This window comes from Miniopterus natalensis, chromosome 18, assembly GCF_054644295.1.
Source record: "Miniopterus natalensis isolate mMinNat1 chromosome 18, mMinNat1.hap1, whole genome shotgun sequence".
Taxonomy (NCBI): Eukaryota; Metazoa; Chordata; class Mammalia; order Chiroptera; family Miniopteridae; genus Miniopterus; species Miniopterus natalensis.
Window position 1 is genome coordinate 33668378 of NC_142098.1, and position 16081 is coordinate 33684458.

The 16081-nt window shown below is 51.2% G+C and overlaps 1 protein-coding gene across 1 annotated transcript in view; it reads left to right on the forward strand.

The window, feature by feature from the left end:
* Window positions 1–16081, forward strand: part of SIPA1L3 (signal induced proliferation associated 1 like 3) — a 202596-nt gene that overhangs the window by 172667 nt on the left and 13848 nt on the right. Inside the window, exons 18-21 of the mRNA XM_087826695.1 lie at window positions 3637–3764; window positions 6598–6716; window positions 8969–9396; window positions 14411–14632. Of these exons, the coding sequence (XP_087682821.1) occupies window positions 3637–3764; window positions 6598–6716; window positions 8969–9396; window positions 14411–14632 (897 nt within the window). The remainder of the gene's footprint in view (window positions 1–3636; window positions 3765–6597; window positions 6717–8968; window positions 9397–14410; window positions 14633–16081) is intronic.

The window sequence follows — 16081 nt, forward strand, 5'->3', positions numbered from 1 at the left end:
ACCTACCCTCTTCCCCCATCCCTAACCTCTGGCAATCATTAATCTGTCCTGCATCTCTTTCATTGTTATTTTATGAACGTCATATATATAAGGAATCATATAGTATGGGTCTTTTTGAGATCCTTTTTCACTCAACATAATTTCCCTGAGGTTCATCTAAGTTGTCATATGTATTAATAGTCAATTCCTAATTATTGCTGAGTTGTATTCCTTGGTATGGAAGTACCATAGTTTGTATAGCCAGCCATTCACTCGTTGAAGGATCCGGGTAGTCTCTGGGTTTTAGCATGAAAATAAGTTTTTACTTCTCTGAGATATCTTGGCAAGCAACTATGTTCTTGGGCACTTAAGGAAGCAGCCTGAATGTCTATTGACAGATGAATGGATAAAGAAAACATGGTGTATGCACACAATGGAATATTATTCAGCCATGAAAAAGGAAATCCAGCCATTTGCAACCTGGAGGGCATTATGCCAAAGGAAAGAAGTCAGACAGAGAAAGACATACGCTGTATGGTATCTCTTCTATGCAGAATTTTTTTTAAAGGTCAAACTCATAAAAACAGAATAGAATGGTGGTTGCCTGGGGGTGGGGGAAATGAGATTTTACTCAGAGGGTGCAGAGTTTCAGTTATGAGATTAATAGATTCTGGGTTGGACAGTATGGTGGCTATAGTTAGTAATTCTGTATTGTACACTTGATATCTGCTAAGAGCAGATTTTAAGCATTCTCACCCAAAAAAGGTAGCTACATGAGATGCTAAATGTGTTGATTGTGGAAATCATTTCACAGTGCATACATATATCAACTCATATTGTACACTTTAAATATCTTGCTGTTTTGTCAGTTATACCTCAAAGCTGGGGAGAGATGTTTCTGCGAGTGCTGCTTGCTCAGCAAATTGAGAACAGTATTAATTCAGTGAACAGGAGTACTGACTATTCTGTATTGCACATAGAGAAGTGTTTAGAAAAAAATACAATTGCTTTAGTGTGTGGTAAGTCCATTTTTAGTTTTAAAGGGAACTGCCCAACTATTTTCCAGAGTGGCTGTACTATATTACCTCCCACTGGACCGTAGGAGGGCTCCAGTGTCTCCTCCCCCTCAGCGCCATTCAGTGCCATCACTGGACTTTATTTTAACCATTCTAGTAGTTTTGTAATGATATCTCAGTGTGGTTTTAATTTGCACTTCTCTAACGGCTAACGATGTTGAACACATTTTCATTGCTTGTTTGCCAACTATATCTCTTCAGTAAAATGTCTTTTGCCTGTTCTCTAATTGGGTTCGATGCTTTTTTAATGTGGGGGATTCTTTCTATAATCTAGATACATGTCCTTTCTCAGATATGTGATTTGCAAATGTTTCCTCCCAGCCTTTAGTTTGTCTTTTCATCTTGTTAACAGGGCCTTTTGCAGAAATAAAGTTTTAATTTTGATGAGGCCCATACTGTCATTCTTTTCCTTTTATGGATTATGCTTTTGGTATGAAGTCTAAGAATTCTTTGCCTACATCTGGGTCTTTTTTCCTAGAAGTTTTATATTACACATTTAAGTCCATGATCCAGTCAATCAATATCTCCCCCCCCCCCGTCCTCTCTCCTCCCCCCCTTCCACTCTCTCTAAAAATTAATGGGAAAAAATAACCTCAGGTGAGGATTAACAACAACAAAATTAGGGCAACATGCATGGTCCCTGTGGGGGTCCCTGCCCCACCATGATACTTAATCGCTGTAATTTTGTCTTGTAGGCGCTCTGGCATTGACAGGTGGGAAACTAATGCTTTTTCCTTGGACTCCAGCTCTTCCCAGCCTACCCAAGGCTCCAGGGGAGCCTGCCTCTGCTCTCTGTAGCCCAGATGTCAGCATTTTTATCTCTGTCAGCAGCTGGGCTACAAGTTTTGCCAAATGTTCCTAGCACATCTCATCCTCGAAACCCCCAGAAGTATCTTTCACAAGCAGTTCCAGCCTGCAGTGAGAGGCTGGGAGCAGGTCAGGGCTGCCCCAGCGGCCTCTGGCCTCAGCTTCTTTCCGCTTTTCCTGCTGCACAGGTGCCCATGACATTCTGGAGCCCGTGTGACCCAAGCCAGACATTCTAGCCCAGCCTGACATTTCTCCCTCAAGCCTCCTCTGTCTCATTCTGTCTTCTCCAGCAGGCTGCTCCTTTTAGGAAAGCAGAGGCCCTCACAGACAGAACCTGTCTCAGGGCCCATCTTAGATTTACCAAGAGACAAGATGGCAAGTTGGCCTGCCCCTTGTCTGCCCTGTGAGTGTGGGCCAGTGACTTTCCCTCTCTGCACCTCAGTTTGCTCACATGGAAAATGTCTGTCTCTAAGCAGTACTGAGAATATTCACGGAGGGCCACCCTCTAGAGCACTTGGAAATGTGCCTGGTACCTACTAAGTGCTCCATGAGGGTGATGACGGTTACCGCTGAGTGCGGCGCCTGTGCTGGCAGCTGGGGTACAGAGGCTGGCAGATGCTGTCCTTGTCCTCGGGAGTTTGCCCCCCACCTGTGCAAGAGTAACAAACCACTCAACTCAGTCCAGGGCGTTAGGCAGAATCGGGAGCTCAGCTCTGTAAGCTTGTGGGGCTGGACTGGACCCTAGACTTTGGCTCATCAGACCACCAGGTTGGCTTTGATTTTTTTCGTTTTTCTCCTCCAGCTCCATAAAGAGTAGTACATTGGTTAGGAGGCATTTGACTGCAAGTGACAGAAAGCCTAACTTGAGAAGGCAGGAAGCTTTAAGGGGATTTATCATCACATAATAAGTCCAGAGTTAGGGTGGCTGTAGGGGCTGGTTAGTTCTGCAGTGAGGTTCTCAGGGGCCAGCTCCCCTCATGACCCATGATGGCTACTGTGGCCCCAAGCAAAACCAGTGCTCTGCAAAAGAAGAGGAAAGAGCTCTTTGTTCAAGAGTGCCCACCCCTGAATCAACCCCTGGCAAGGTCGCATTGGACCCACATGGCTCTCTTAAGCTGTCAGAAAGTACTCAGGTTACATGGCAGAGGGACGGCTGCCGGAGCGGAATGTGAGCTCCACCAGCAAGGGCAAAGATGATGATGGCTGGCTTTGGAGTGGCAGCCAACGGTGGCTACATCGTCCGTCCACCCTCTAACCCAGTCATCCTGAATTCACTTTTCCATTGTCCCATCAGTCAGGGTAGGAGATTGACAGCAGGCTGGAGCCTTCCCCTCGGGAGAGGCTCTTCCCCGCCTCCCGCCCCCTTCACAGCTGCCTTACCCTGCTCTTACTCAGCAGAGAGAAAGGGAGCCCAGGACAGGCCTGGGCTCCAGGGCTGCTGACAACAGCTCACCCCACTGTACAGCCAAGAAACAGGACCCCTGAAGAACCTGTGGGTAGCACCATTGGCCTAAGTGGCTTCTGCCCCTCCTCCTTTGAGGACCCCTCCTCGCCCTGCACTCCCTGCCACCAGCAGCTCCTTGGCCTCTTTCCCAGGCGAGACTCATTTCTGACCCTCAGGTTATAGCACGTTTCTAAGCTTACTCATCTGGCCTCCCCTCCACTCAGAGCCTCTCCTGTATTTAAAAGCCACTGGAGGGCAAGTCTCGGGCTCAGGTGGCTTTTGACGCACCAGCCCTTCACCCTGCACTTGCCTCCTCTCGCTCCCCTGCAGGTATGCGGCCGCCCCACACCCACTGCTGTCTTTTGATCCCCACTTCGGCCATGATGGGACATCCAGCGGCGACTCCTCCTCAGGTGGCCTGACCAGCCAGGAGAGCACGATGGAGCGCCAGAAGCCAGGTAGGGAGGGTTTCCCCAGGCCAGCTGCTCCTCCCGCATCACCCTGCAGGACCCCTGCTCACAGCTTGACAGTGACACCTCTCCTCCTGGCACATGGAGACAACACCCAGGAAAGCTGTAAGGGCCACATGTAAGATTAGAGAGGTCACCCAGGAGAGCATCAGGCAGCAGGGAGAGGATCCTTCTCCATCCAGACAGGGCAGCAGCGGACGGTGTCCACCAACACTGTCAGGATGCAGGCACAGATGTGTGACATGAAGGTAGCAACCACCAGAGGGAAGAGTTGAGAAGTACTAAAAGTGGTGCTGTCGGGCAGAGCCCACTGGGTTCTGAGGCTTTTCACTGCACAGACCCTCCTGTGTTATATTCTTGACTATTACGCAGCACATACCGAGGAAAGAGCCCAGTGCAATAACATATCACAAAACATGCCACGTTCCACACCAAGGGCAAGAACACGGCCTGGTCACCTCCCAGTCAGTCTCCTGCAGACCACCCGTCCTGCTGCTCACAGCCAAACTTCGTCTTGCCTGGCTTTGAATTTCATATATACAGAATATAGACTCACACTGGATGCATGAGTCGGGCTTCTGTTACTCAACATGATGTTGGTGAGAAGTGGCCCCTGTGATTGTCTGAATGACCCACAACTGATTGCTCCATTCTAATGCTGGTGGACATTTGGGTGGTTTCTGGTTTGGGGCTGCTTAGACTAGTGTTGCTAAGGATGAGCACTGTGTCTTCTATTGATGAGCACGGGCTCACATACCTGTAAGGTAGATACCTGGGAGTAGAATTGCTGGGTCATGTGTTTAACTGTATGAGAGACTGCCGAGTCTTTTCCCAAAGTGACAGTCCATTTCACACACCACACTACATCTGAGAGTTGTAGTAGCTCCGTGCCCTCACCAGCCTTTTCATTTCAGCCAGGTAGTAGTATCATGGTGTGGTTTTAATTTGCATTTCTCTGGTGCCTGGTGAGACTAAGCATCTTCTCATCTGTTTATTCTCCTGTATAGAATGATTGTCATGGGCGCATACACTTACATAAATATTTTAAACATAATTTTGCATAGTAAACTATAGCCCCTTTGAAGCCTGAGAATCATCAGACGAATGGGTGGATTCTAAAGAAAGAAAGCAATGAAATTGTCAGACATTGGAGGGGAGAGAGGTGATGTCCACTTAGGGGATGCTCCAGAATTTCCAGGCAGCTCAGGATGACCGTGCCAGCATGCTACCAGTTCCCCCAGGCACTGTTAGGTAGGGAAGAGGGTGCGTAGCCCGGGACTGATGGCCCAGGGAAGTCCTTGGCGTCCCAGCCCTACGGTTCCCTTAAACAGGGGAAAACAGATGGACTGCAGGCAAGCAGGTTGCCCTCCAGGGTCTGCAGATACACTTGGTCCTGCCTGTCCCTGCCTGCAAGTCTGTGATCTTTGCTCCAAGACAAACAGATTTGTCTTTTTTTTTTCACCCTCACCTAGTTCAGGAAAAAAAAAAAAAAGTGTTGCCTGGTGATTTCATTACAGTAAATTGTAAAATGAGGTGGAAATTTTTCCAGCATTCACCATGGGCCACAAGTAAAGTGTCACAGAAACTCACCGTTGTCCTTGCTGTCTCCTCTCTTCCGTCTCCTAAAGCATGGGTTCCCCTCTTACCTCCTTGGGACCTTGTTATAAATTTACTGACACCTTCTCCCCCTCCCCTCCAACAAATCAGGGCAGGCATCCTGAAGTCTGGAATGTATTCAAGATCCAAAAAAAGGTAGTTCAGGCTAGGGGGAATCAGGCACCACGACAGACATGAGGATTTGCCCAACTCTGATCAGATGATGACAATCATAGTAACAGCAACACAGTTTTGTGTGCTTGTCGCATGCCCGGCACTAAACTGGGTTCTCCACATTTCCTCCTATTTTATCACCTCAGGAACACAACAGAATGGGGACCTTTTACTGCCCCATGAGAAATGAGGAAGATAAGTCACAGAAGGGTGATCACTTGGCCAAAGTTCCTGCTGATACGTGGCAGCATTGAGGTTTGAACCAAGGCCTATTGGGTTCTAGAACCCCTCCTAACCCCCCACTGTCCACAGACACCACCCACAGTTCCTCACCCACAGAGTGCAGTCCTTTCTCAAGCCTCAGAGCACCCAGGTTGGGAAGGTGTCCCCAGGATCACCAGCTGCCCCAAGGCCATGCCTGGCCATGGCTTCATCACATTTTAAACCTGTTCCACATGTGAACCAGCAATTCTACTTGTGGACTTCTGTCCCAGACACAATCCTACACATGCTTGAAGTGTCAGTATATTGTAAAGTGAAAATCAACTTGTAGGACAATGTTTATCATGATCCCATTATCATTTAACAAAAGAGAATTGTGCTCATTTAACCAACAAAGGATTGCTACCTTGCATATATAAAGAACCCCATACACCAATAAGATAAAAGATAGTTGATTTCATGGAAAAATGGATAAAGGATACAACCAGGTAATTTACAGAATAAATACAAATGGTCAGTAAAGATGGAAATGTGCTCAACCTCCTTTGGGGATAGAGATGAAGGATTGTTATAAGGCTTTGGTGAGTTCACCCATGCAAAGCACTAGAAGGGGCTGATACAGAGTAAGTGCTCCGTAAATGTTCCATTACTGAGTGTTCTACCCCTAAGACATAAGTTGGTGGGGTTGTGGCCCTGTGTGAGCTGAGCAATCAAGCTGGCAGAGTGATGGCCCCATCACAAACCATGTTTAAGGCCAGATTCTTTGGATGGAATCAGGCCAGGACCTGAGTCACCTCTAACCACTGATGTGTCTCCTGTCTTCCTGCAGAGCCTCTGTGGCATGTGCCAGCCCAGGCCCGGCTCTCAGCCCTAGGTGGAAGCAGCGGGAGCAAGCACGCCGCCAGGCAGGATGCAGCAGGCAAAGATTCCCCCAACAGGCATTCCAAAGTGAGTCTGGGCCCCACCCCACCACCCTGGGGAGTCAGGGCTGTAGGGATTGACCGCTCGGCTCGCTGTGACTGCTGTGGGCCCGGCAGCTGCGCCTGCCTGGTGTGGGTGTGCGCCTGGGCCTCTCAGCTCCACACGTGAGCACATACTCTACCTTTACCACCTTCACTCAAGCAGAGGGGCTAAATGCTGGAGTTAGAACCAGCCAGGTGCCCATCCTGGCTCCAGTCCTCACCAGCCGTGTCATCCAGAGCAAATCGCTTCCACTCCTCAAGCCACACTGTCCTCATTATTGCGTCAGTCATGGTAGGTGTCTTCACCAACTCAGGCTCTGTAACAAAAATACCATATACTGGCTTAGCTTATATAAACAAATTTATTTCTCATAGCTCTGGAGGCCGGGAAGTCCAAGATTAAGGCGCAGGCAGATCCAATGTGTGGTGAGGGCCCGTTTCCTGGTGCGCAGACAGCCTTCTTGCCTCATGTGGTGGAGTGGGCGAAGGAGCTCTCTGGGGTCCCTGTCATAAGGGCATAAATATGCATATGGATTTTATAATCCCATTCATGAGGAATCTAAATACGCATATTTAAAAATTCCATTCATAAGAGTTCCAGCCTCATGACCTAATCACCTCCCAAAGGCGCTGCCTCCTGACACCATCACACTGGGGATGCAGGTTCAACATAGGAATCTGGGGGGAACACGGCCATTCAGCCTATGGCAGTAGGCTAACAGGTATAACAGGCAGTCCCCAAATCTCAGTGACTTCTCACAATAGTTTATTTCCCTCTCATGTAACAATTTATTGAGGGGATTCAGTGAGCAGCTCTCCACATGGTGATTCGGGAACCCAGACTCCCTCCCTCTTGCGGCGTCACCATCTCTCAGGGCTTGGAGCCCTCTACTGGGGTCCTGCCTCTTTCCAACAAGTGAGGGTGAGAGGGGAAGAGGTTCACGCGGGAAGTTTTTGTAGCCGAGGCCTGGAAATAGCGTAAATCACTTTTACTTACCTTGCGTTGGCTAGCACTTCATCCTTGACCAGCCTCACTGCAAAGGAAGCTGGGAAATACAGTCCTGTGTGTCCAGGGGAAGGAGATAGGTTTGGTGAGCAGTTGGCAGTGTGTTCACATCCATTCATTGAGGGAGTGTTTGATGAACACTTGCAACATGCCTGAGATTGGGGCCACGGTGATGAAGAGAACAGACGAGCCCCTGTGCTCACAAAGCTGACATGCCTTTAGGGGCAACAAGCAGTAAGCAGATAAACAGGTACATCGTGTAACTCCAAGAATTGATTCTTACTGGGAAGGAAAACAAAGCACAGTTCACGGAAAAGGTGCTTTAGGATAAAGTGTTAGAAAAAGCCTTTGAGGAGGTGACCTTTAAGCCAAAACCCTGAATGAAGTAAGGGGTGATCCATGAAATCATCTGGGGGAAGAACATTGCAGGCAGAGGGAACAGCAGGTGCAAAGGTCCTGAACTGGGTGTGTGCCTGGCATTCGAAAAGAACAGCAAGGAGGCCCACGTGGCTGGAGCAGAGTGAGCAAGAGGGAGGGGAGATGGAGTTAGAGACCAGAACATAGGGCTAGTCACTCGGGGGCCTTGGTGAAGAGTCTTGCTTTTCCTCTGAGTGAGATGAAGCCATGAGACAGTTCTAAACAGGGAAGGAACATGAACTGACGCAGGTGTTCACAGCGTTCCTCTGGCTGCATATAGGGAACAAACAGGCAGGGTTGGGGGGATGGTGGAGACAAGGACAGGAGCAGGGAGACCAAGGAGGAGGCTGCTGCCATGGTCCAGCGGGAGGCAGTGGATGGAACCACGAAAGTGGCAGGTTCTGATCTGTTTTGAAGATGCTGGCAACAGGATTTACTGTTGGACTAGACATGGTGTGAGATCAAAAGCAGGGCCCAGGGTCACTCCAAGGCTCTTGGGTGTGACAGCTGGAAGGATGGAGGTACCATTATTGAGATAGGGACAGGCAGGTTCAGGAGGGAAGGCCGGGAGCTGAGTTTCAGACGTGTTGAGCTTGAGCTGTGAGCTCATGTTGCACACATAATGTCATCCCTCCAAGCAACCCTATGAGGTGGAAACTGAGGCCCTTGCCTAAGGTCACATGGCCAATAAGTGAGGGAGCCAGTGTTGGAAGCTGTTTAGCTCCAAGGGGTCACACTCAGGGGAGTAAGGATCCAGGGAGGGAACGTTTACCTGTGTCCTAGAGTCCAGGGATGACACTTCTCTTGCCTTCCAGGGAGAACCTCAGTACTCCAGTCACTCCAGCAGCAATACTCTGTCCAGCAACGCATCCAGCAGCCACAGCGACGACCGCTGGTTCGACCCCCTAGACCCTCTGGAGCCAGAGCAAGACCCCCTCTCCAAGGGTGGCTCCAGCGACAGTGGCATTGACACCACTCTCTACACCTCCAGCCCCAGCTGCATGTCACTGGCCAAAGCACCTCGGCAGGCTAAGCCACACAAGCCCCCAGGAAATATTGGCCTTTGTGGAGGTGGGCGCGAGGCCACTGGGCGTTCTCACCATGCAGACAGGCGACGGGAGGTCTCGCCCGCCCCTGTGGTTGCTGCCCAGAGCAAGGCCTACCGACCAAAGCTGTACAACTCGGGCTCCAGCACCCCTACAGGCCTGGCCGGGGGCAGTCGCAACCCACCAAGGCAGACCAGGTAAAGCACTGCTCCTCACCCAGACCCTTCCAGGGATCCTGACCCCTTTCTACTTCCCCCGCAGGCTTGATGGCAGGGTCCCCTCCCCAGAAACATGCTCACAGACGTAGGAGCTTGCCTGAGTTTGCTTAGAGTTGGAGGCTCATGGAGCACCCCCTGCTGCCCATTGTCAGCCTTCAGTACAGGGAGAGAAACCCCTGCCTGGCTGTCTCATCTGTCCCCGATGTCCTCTCTTTCCTTCTCCCTCTCCTGAGACCCATGGTTTGTATGCTTTCTGGGGTCACAGACTGTATCTGTTAGGAGTGTGTTTGGCTGGAGGTAATAGGAACCTGACCCACAGTGGCTTAAACAAACAGAGGTTTAACAGTCCCCTGAAGGGAAGTCCAGAGAGGACAGGCAGGCTGATGCAGCAGCTCAGGGAAGGCCTCAAGGCCTGCCACCCTGTGTCTTCCTCCACCACAATCTTTACCATACAGACTGCGACCTCCCAGTCTCTAGGTGGCTGAGGAGCCCCCGGGGAACCCAGGGGTAGAGAACAGAGGAAAGATTGCAGCATCTGTGTAGCTCCTTCTGTATGGAGAAAGCAAAAGCTTTCCCAAAACCTTCAGCAAGCAGTGTTACATGACCATCCAGCTACAAGGAAGTCTGGAAGATCACTGTGTAGTCTTCCAGCTGACACAGTAAAGGGCAGTAGTCCCCAGACAGTCCCCTCTCCAGGGGCCTGTTCGACACAGAAGCTGGGTCCCATTCAGAGTTTCTGATTCAGTAGGGTCAGAATGGGGCCTAAGAATATGCATTTTTTTTAAGTTCCCAGTGGATCCTGGGACCACACTTTTTGAACCACTGGTAGAGAGGTAGGCAGGGGAAAGAGAAAAAACAGGCACTGGAGAGCCAGCAACCTGGAGTCTGAACCACACACTTGGAGAATCTGATGAAAGCAATGAGCGGCCTCCCAGAAAAATGCAGTGGGGGGAAGTCCTTCTGCAGTCACAGGGCTCAGCCTGGTCCATGGGCCCCTTCAGAGGTCTGTGGCCCCAGGCAAGGATCAATGAGCCGCCATTCCCAGGGCAAGCCCCTGAAGCTACAGCCTCACCGCCTTCATTCCCTTCCCTGACCACCCCTGAGTAGGGCCAGCCCGGGTCCTAGACCCCCCCCATCAGGGGTCCTTATCTCCTTTGGCTTCCTGATGCCTTTGCCAGTCCTCAGACCTGCAGCCTCTCTCCACACAGGACACTGCACCCAGGCAGTGGCCTTAGGCCTCCTTGACATAGCCCACAGTGGACCTACGCGTATGTCTGTGTTTAAAAAAGGTGAAGCAAAAATTTCCCAAACAGTACTTAGCCTGACTGGTGCGGAGCACTTAGATCTAGTCTCATGTGTTTAAGACGTTGGAATGCTGCTTGATACCTCCCGAAGTAATGTCATGACTTAGCAGAGGTTCTGTGGCAGATTCCAGAGTGCCCTCCATCTGTGCTTCCCCTCGCGCCGGTGCACAGGTCCTGGGTCAGGGGCCCCGGGAGAAGGGTGAAGGTGGGGAGAGAGGAGTGTCCCAGTGAGCCCGCCACCCTAGACAGACAGTCCTTAATCATTGGAACTTATGGACTCTTCTGACAGCTCCTTCATTCACGTATTTATCCATTCACTTCACTCACAAATATTTCTTAGGAATTTGTTATGTCCCAGACACCGTGCTGGGAGCCGAGGAGAAGTAAGGAGCAAATTTGGACAAGGCCCCCAGCCCTCAGCTCAGCCCACCGTCAGTGAGAGACAGATGAGAATCAGGTCACCACTGAGACGTCAGTCTAAGTGCACCCACCGAGAGGGACTCGGTGTCACAGGGGTCCCAGATCTCTGCTGTAGCAGCCCCTGTGCTGGGCACAGGCCTATGTTAGTGACCTGAGTCACTGTAGGGTTGCAAAATCTAGGACATAAAGGTAGCAGCGCTGGGGGGTAGACTGTGGCTGAGGCTGGAGGTGGGTATAAAATTACCAAGTCTGGCTGAACCCAGAAATGAAGGCAATAATTTGGGAGCAGAGCCTGCTACGAAAGGGGGCCTGCGGTCGGGAGCTTTAATTTGCATGCAGACAATTGATGCTAATTGCACATCATTCTTATCTGCTCGTTAGAGCTGCTTCCGGAAGTTCTCTCCTAGGCAACCGGGCTCTAGTGCTGAACGGGGTTTCCCAAAACGGGGTGCTCGAGGTGATTTGGGTGGTACAGACGGAAAGTATATTTTAAATGGGTGTATGTTTGCTTTAATGGATATTAAAGAAAGTGTTACCACTCATCCACTGATTTTATAGGTGCTGCCTTGGGCAAGTTCAGGAAAATTGAATGAGTTGATTTAAAGAAACATCTTCATGGTAGATGAGAGTGTGGGTTCTAGAATCAGCACACCAGGGTTCTGCCTTGTCTTGGCAATTTTTTTTAAAAAGAGAGAAAGGAAAGATGGGCTGTAGAAAGGGTGTCCCTGTGCAAGTAGCATGTGCAAAGGTCCTGAGATAAGGAAGAGGGTGGGTACCGTGAGGTCACTGAACACAGGCCCTATGGCTCAAGTGTAGAAATTGAGGGGGCAGCTGAGTTTGGGGAGGTCAGCAGGGGACAGACCACACAAGGCCCTGTCAGCCACATTACAGTTTGGATTTGATCCTAAGAACTGTAGGCTGCAAGGAAAGTTTTTGGCAGAAAAGGTAGTGCAGACAGATTTATGTTTTGAACCATAGTGCTAGGCTGGGGCTGAGGCTGAATGTGAGTGAGAAAAAAGGGGTCCTGACCAGAAGACAGAGCAACCGTGGATGCCTCAGCAAGTGGCACTGCCAGGACATAAGGAGGGAGACAGACACAGGGCCAGGACAGTGCCAGCAAGCTGTGTAAGTCAAGGACAGCTGCCAAATGTTAGGCTGCTGCGGACCAGGAGCATGAGATTCTTGAGAGAAGAAGAGAGCAGGACTGGGCAGGCCTGACCATTAAAGCACCCACTATGTGCCAGGCATTATTCCCAACATGGCAGTACAGCAGGGAACACAGTCAAACAAAGTCACCTCCCTTGTGTGGCTGATATTCTCCTAAAGAGAGTGAGACAGGCAGGCAGACAACTGAGCTACCAGGTGGCAATAAGGTGTAGGGAGGAAAACACCCTGGGCTACTCTAGAGCAAAGAGATTATTTGGGGAGTAGAAGGAATGAGTTTGCCAGCAAAGTTTGAAGGCTGCCGGGAAAGGGGCCCTGTCGTGTTCAAACAGGGAACCACCCCCCACACCCAAAACCTACACCCTATTACACTCCAGCCCTGCTGAGGAAGGCGCTGCAGCCTGTAGCAGCTTGTGCCCACTGATGACTTCAGTGACTTCACAGACTCTCCCCCCAGACGTTCGTCATGGGAGCCTAGCTTCCGGGCATACTGCCAGGCGCCAGTGCCTACTGTGGGCACCACAGTGGGCTGAATGATCCCAGGCGGGCAGCCACCTGGCCCCCTGCCCTCTCCTGAGGCAGCGCACACTCCAAACCTTCGTGGGTTTCCAGAGCAATTTGTCAGAGCTGTTTTAGGGACGATCAGAGGCTCTGGCTCCACATGGAGCTGACACAGCTGGGCGTTCCCAGGCAGGCAGGAAGCACGTGGCCTCTCATCCCAGGGTTGTGCTGCGGGAGTCACCAGGATACCCTTCTGGGGGCACAGCCCCGAAAGGTAATTTGAGGGCCTTGGGATCTGCTGGGGCCCACCCTACCTGTGTTAGCAGACTAAGAGAAATCCAGGTTGACTCAGGGAGGGTGGGAACCATGGAGAGATCTTGGGGGAGAGAGCAGTGCAAAGGCCCTGAGGTGAAAATGTTTCTGGCATGTTTGGGAACAGGTTCCATGCAGCTAGAGCAGAGTGAGTAGGAGGGAGAATGGGAGGAGCTTGAGGGCAGAGGGGACATACCAGATGGTGTGGGGCCTAGTGGGCGTGAAGAAGATTCTGATTCCTATCCTGAGCGAGGTAGAACCGCAGAGTCCCGAGCAGAAGAGGGCTGTGATCTCCCTTGGATGTTCCCAGGCTCCTCTGGCTGTGTTTGGGGGCTGGGCAGGAGGAGGCCACTGTGATGGTGGGAGGTGGCCAGCACTGGTTGGATCCCCATTGATTTTGACCCCATAGCCTCTCTCTAAAGACCCACAGCTTCTGCTCCCAGGCCACAGGGTGGAATGTGGCCGCTCATGGTTCCTACACTGGAGCATTATTCCAACCACATGCAGGGACTGACAGACTCTCGGGCAATGCCACACTCCAGGGAGAGAGGGCGAGATTGGGCCTGCAGCTAAGGCCAAGCAGCAGAGGCCCCGCAGGGACCCACCTCAGGGTATCTGGGTGAGCAGTATGATTTCCTGGGCTCTGGCTGTGTCCAGATCACAACTCTACCACTAACCAACCATGTAATCTCCATCAGGTTCTCTGAGGCTCCATTTCCTCATCTGTAAAATGGAAGTAATAATAGGCTCTGTGGTCTAAGGCTATGCGGATGAACTGACATCATGCATTAAAGTACTTAGCACAGGGCCTGAGACATAGCTGTGTCCAAAAATACCAGCTGCTGCTAGATTTTATGTTTGCTCACTGCGTGTTGATCGTGACTTCTGTTGTCATTGAGAGTACAGGCTGGTGTATATTTGTATCGCATAGGAAAAGGTTAAGGCCATGGAGCAAACTGTAAGCCATGGTGGCCTATAGACAGGCAAGCAGGACCCCCACCTTCAGATGTGTAGATTGTGCCCAGGAGACGGGGACTCTCAGAGGGGGTCATCCACCCACAGGAGGTGGGCTTTTTAGATTCCCAGAGAGGAATCAAATGTGTTAGAAAGACACTCCTGGGGTGGGATTGAGTGCTGTGCAGCAGCTGTACCTTTAGAATGTTCAGCAGTAATGTATTTGTGTCTCTCTTGGGTTAATGAACATTTTTATTTCCCAAGAGTAAATTTAAACAGATCAGTTTTGTGATACGGGATGAATTTAACCACTTAATTCTTTCATTTTTACTTTGCAGTGACATGAACTTGAGGGCTGGCTACCCTGCTCAGGTTTACAAAAGTACCAGTGCAGAGACTCCTCGACCTTCGCAGCTGGCCCAGTCCAGCCCCTTCCAGCTCTCCGCCTCCGTCCCCAAGTCTTTCTTCTCCAAGCAGCCTGTGCGTAGTAAACACCCAACGGGGTGGAAGAGAACAGACGAGCCCCCGCCACGGCCACTCCCCTTCACTGACCCAAAGAAGTAAGTGCCTGGTTGCCCCCTAAGGCAATGCAGGAGCCAAGCCTGGGTGTCTCAGGGCCAGGAAGAGGGTGACACCTCAGTCACCCACCCTCAGGACACCGTGCCAATCCATACCCTGGGCATACAGCTGTGAACAGGTGCACAGAGGTCCTCGCCCTCAGCTGACATTTAGGTTGGGGAGACAGACAACAAATAGGATAACCAAGAAAAGCACACAGTAGGACAGTCGGTGAAGAGCTCTGTATGGTGTCTGGATGAAGAACATTCTAAGCAGAGGGTATAGCAACTACAGAGACTCGGGACGGGAGTGTGCTTGGTCTGTGGGAGGAAGGCCTGTGTCTGGAACAGTGTGAGCACAGGAGGTCAGAGAGGTGATGGGAACAGATCACGGAGGGTCCCCAGAGATGGCAGCAGGCAGGCAAGCCTGCTGCGATCCCACTGAGCATCCAGTCACACCTGGCAGCCAGCCAGGGCACTCTGAAAACGAGGTTCTCATTCTCCGCTCCCCTGAGCAAAAGCCCCAGCGGCTTCCCTGCTCCCAGGATTAATGATAAAGTCTCATGTTTGCTGAGCACATACTTTGTACCAGGCAACAGTGCACCATGTGTTTTGCCCAAACTCGTGCCTAGACCCTGCATGATCTTCCCCCTCGTCCCCTTGCCCTCACATCCTCCCACTCTCCCCCTCACTCACTCCCCTCCAGCCATGCTGGCGTGTTGCTGCCCCTCAAACTTCCAAATACAGGCTGACCTCAGGGCCTTTGCAGAGGCTCTCCAATATCTGGACTGCTCTTCCCCCAGATCTGGCTGGCTCCAGAGGGGCTCAGTCTAATGCCCCCACCTCAGATGCACCTTTCCAGCCTTCTATAGCCCCTGCCGTCATTCTATCACTTTTCTCTGTTCCATTGCCTGTTACCCCACAGGAAAGCAGGTGCTACTGTCTTGGTCGCTTGTAGCCTGTCTGGCACTCTGTGGGTGCTCCATCAGTCAGTGTATGAGCCATGCATCTCATTCTCACCTCAACCCCATGAGATCCTATGAGGCCCTCACTTTTCAGGGTGGCCAGAGGGCCAGGCCGTGCCAACCCTGATACCCTTCTGCACAGTGGCAGCTGCTCTGGCCACCCTTCACCTGCATGCTGTTTCTCTTCACCCCAGCTGGCTCACTCCTACCCCCATGTGTTGGTGTGTTAGGGCTGCCAAGACAAAGTACTGAGGCGTTCAGCAATAGGAGTTTATTTTCCCACAGTTCTGGAGATTACAAGTCCGAGACCAAGGTGTCTGCAGGGCTGGTTCCTCTGAGGGCTGTGCAGCAACTCTGTTCCACGTGCCTCCCAGCTTCTGGTGGTTTGCCGGCAGTCGGATTTCTTGTCTTCTGCCTACTCACCTCAGTCTCTGCCTTCATCTTCACACAGCGCTCTCCCTGTGTGCATCTCTGTCCATGTTTCCCC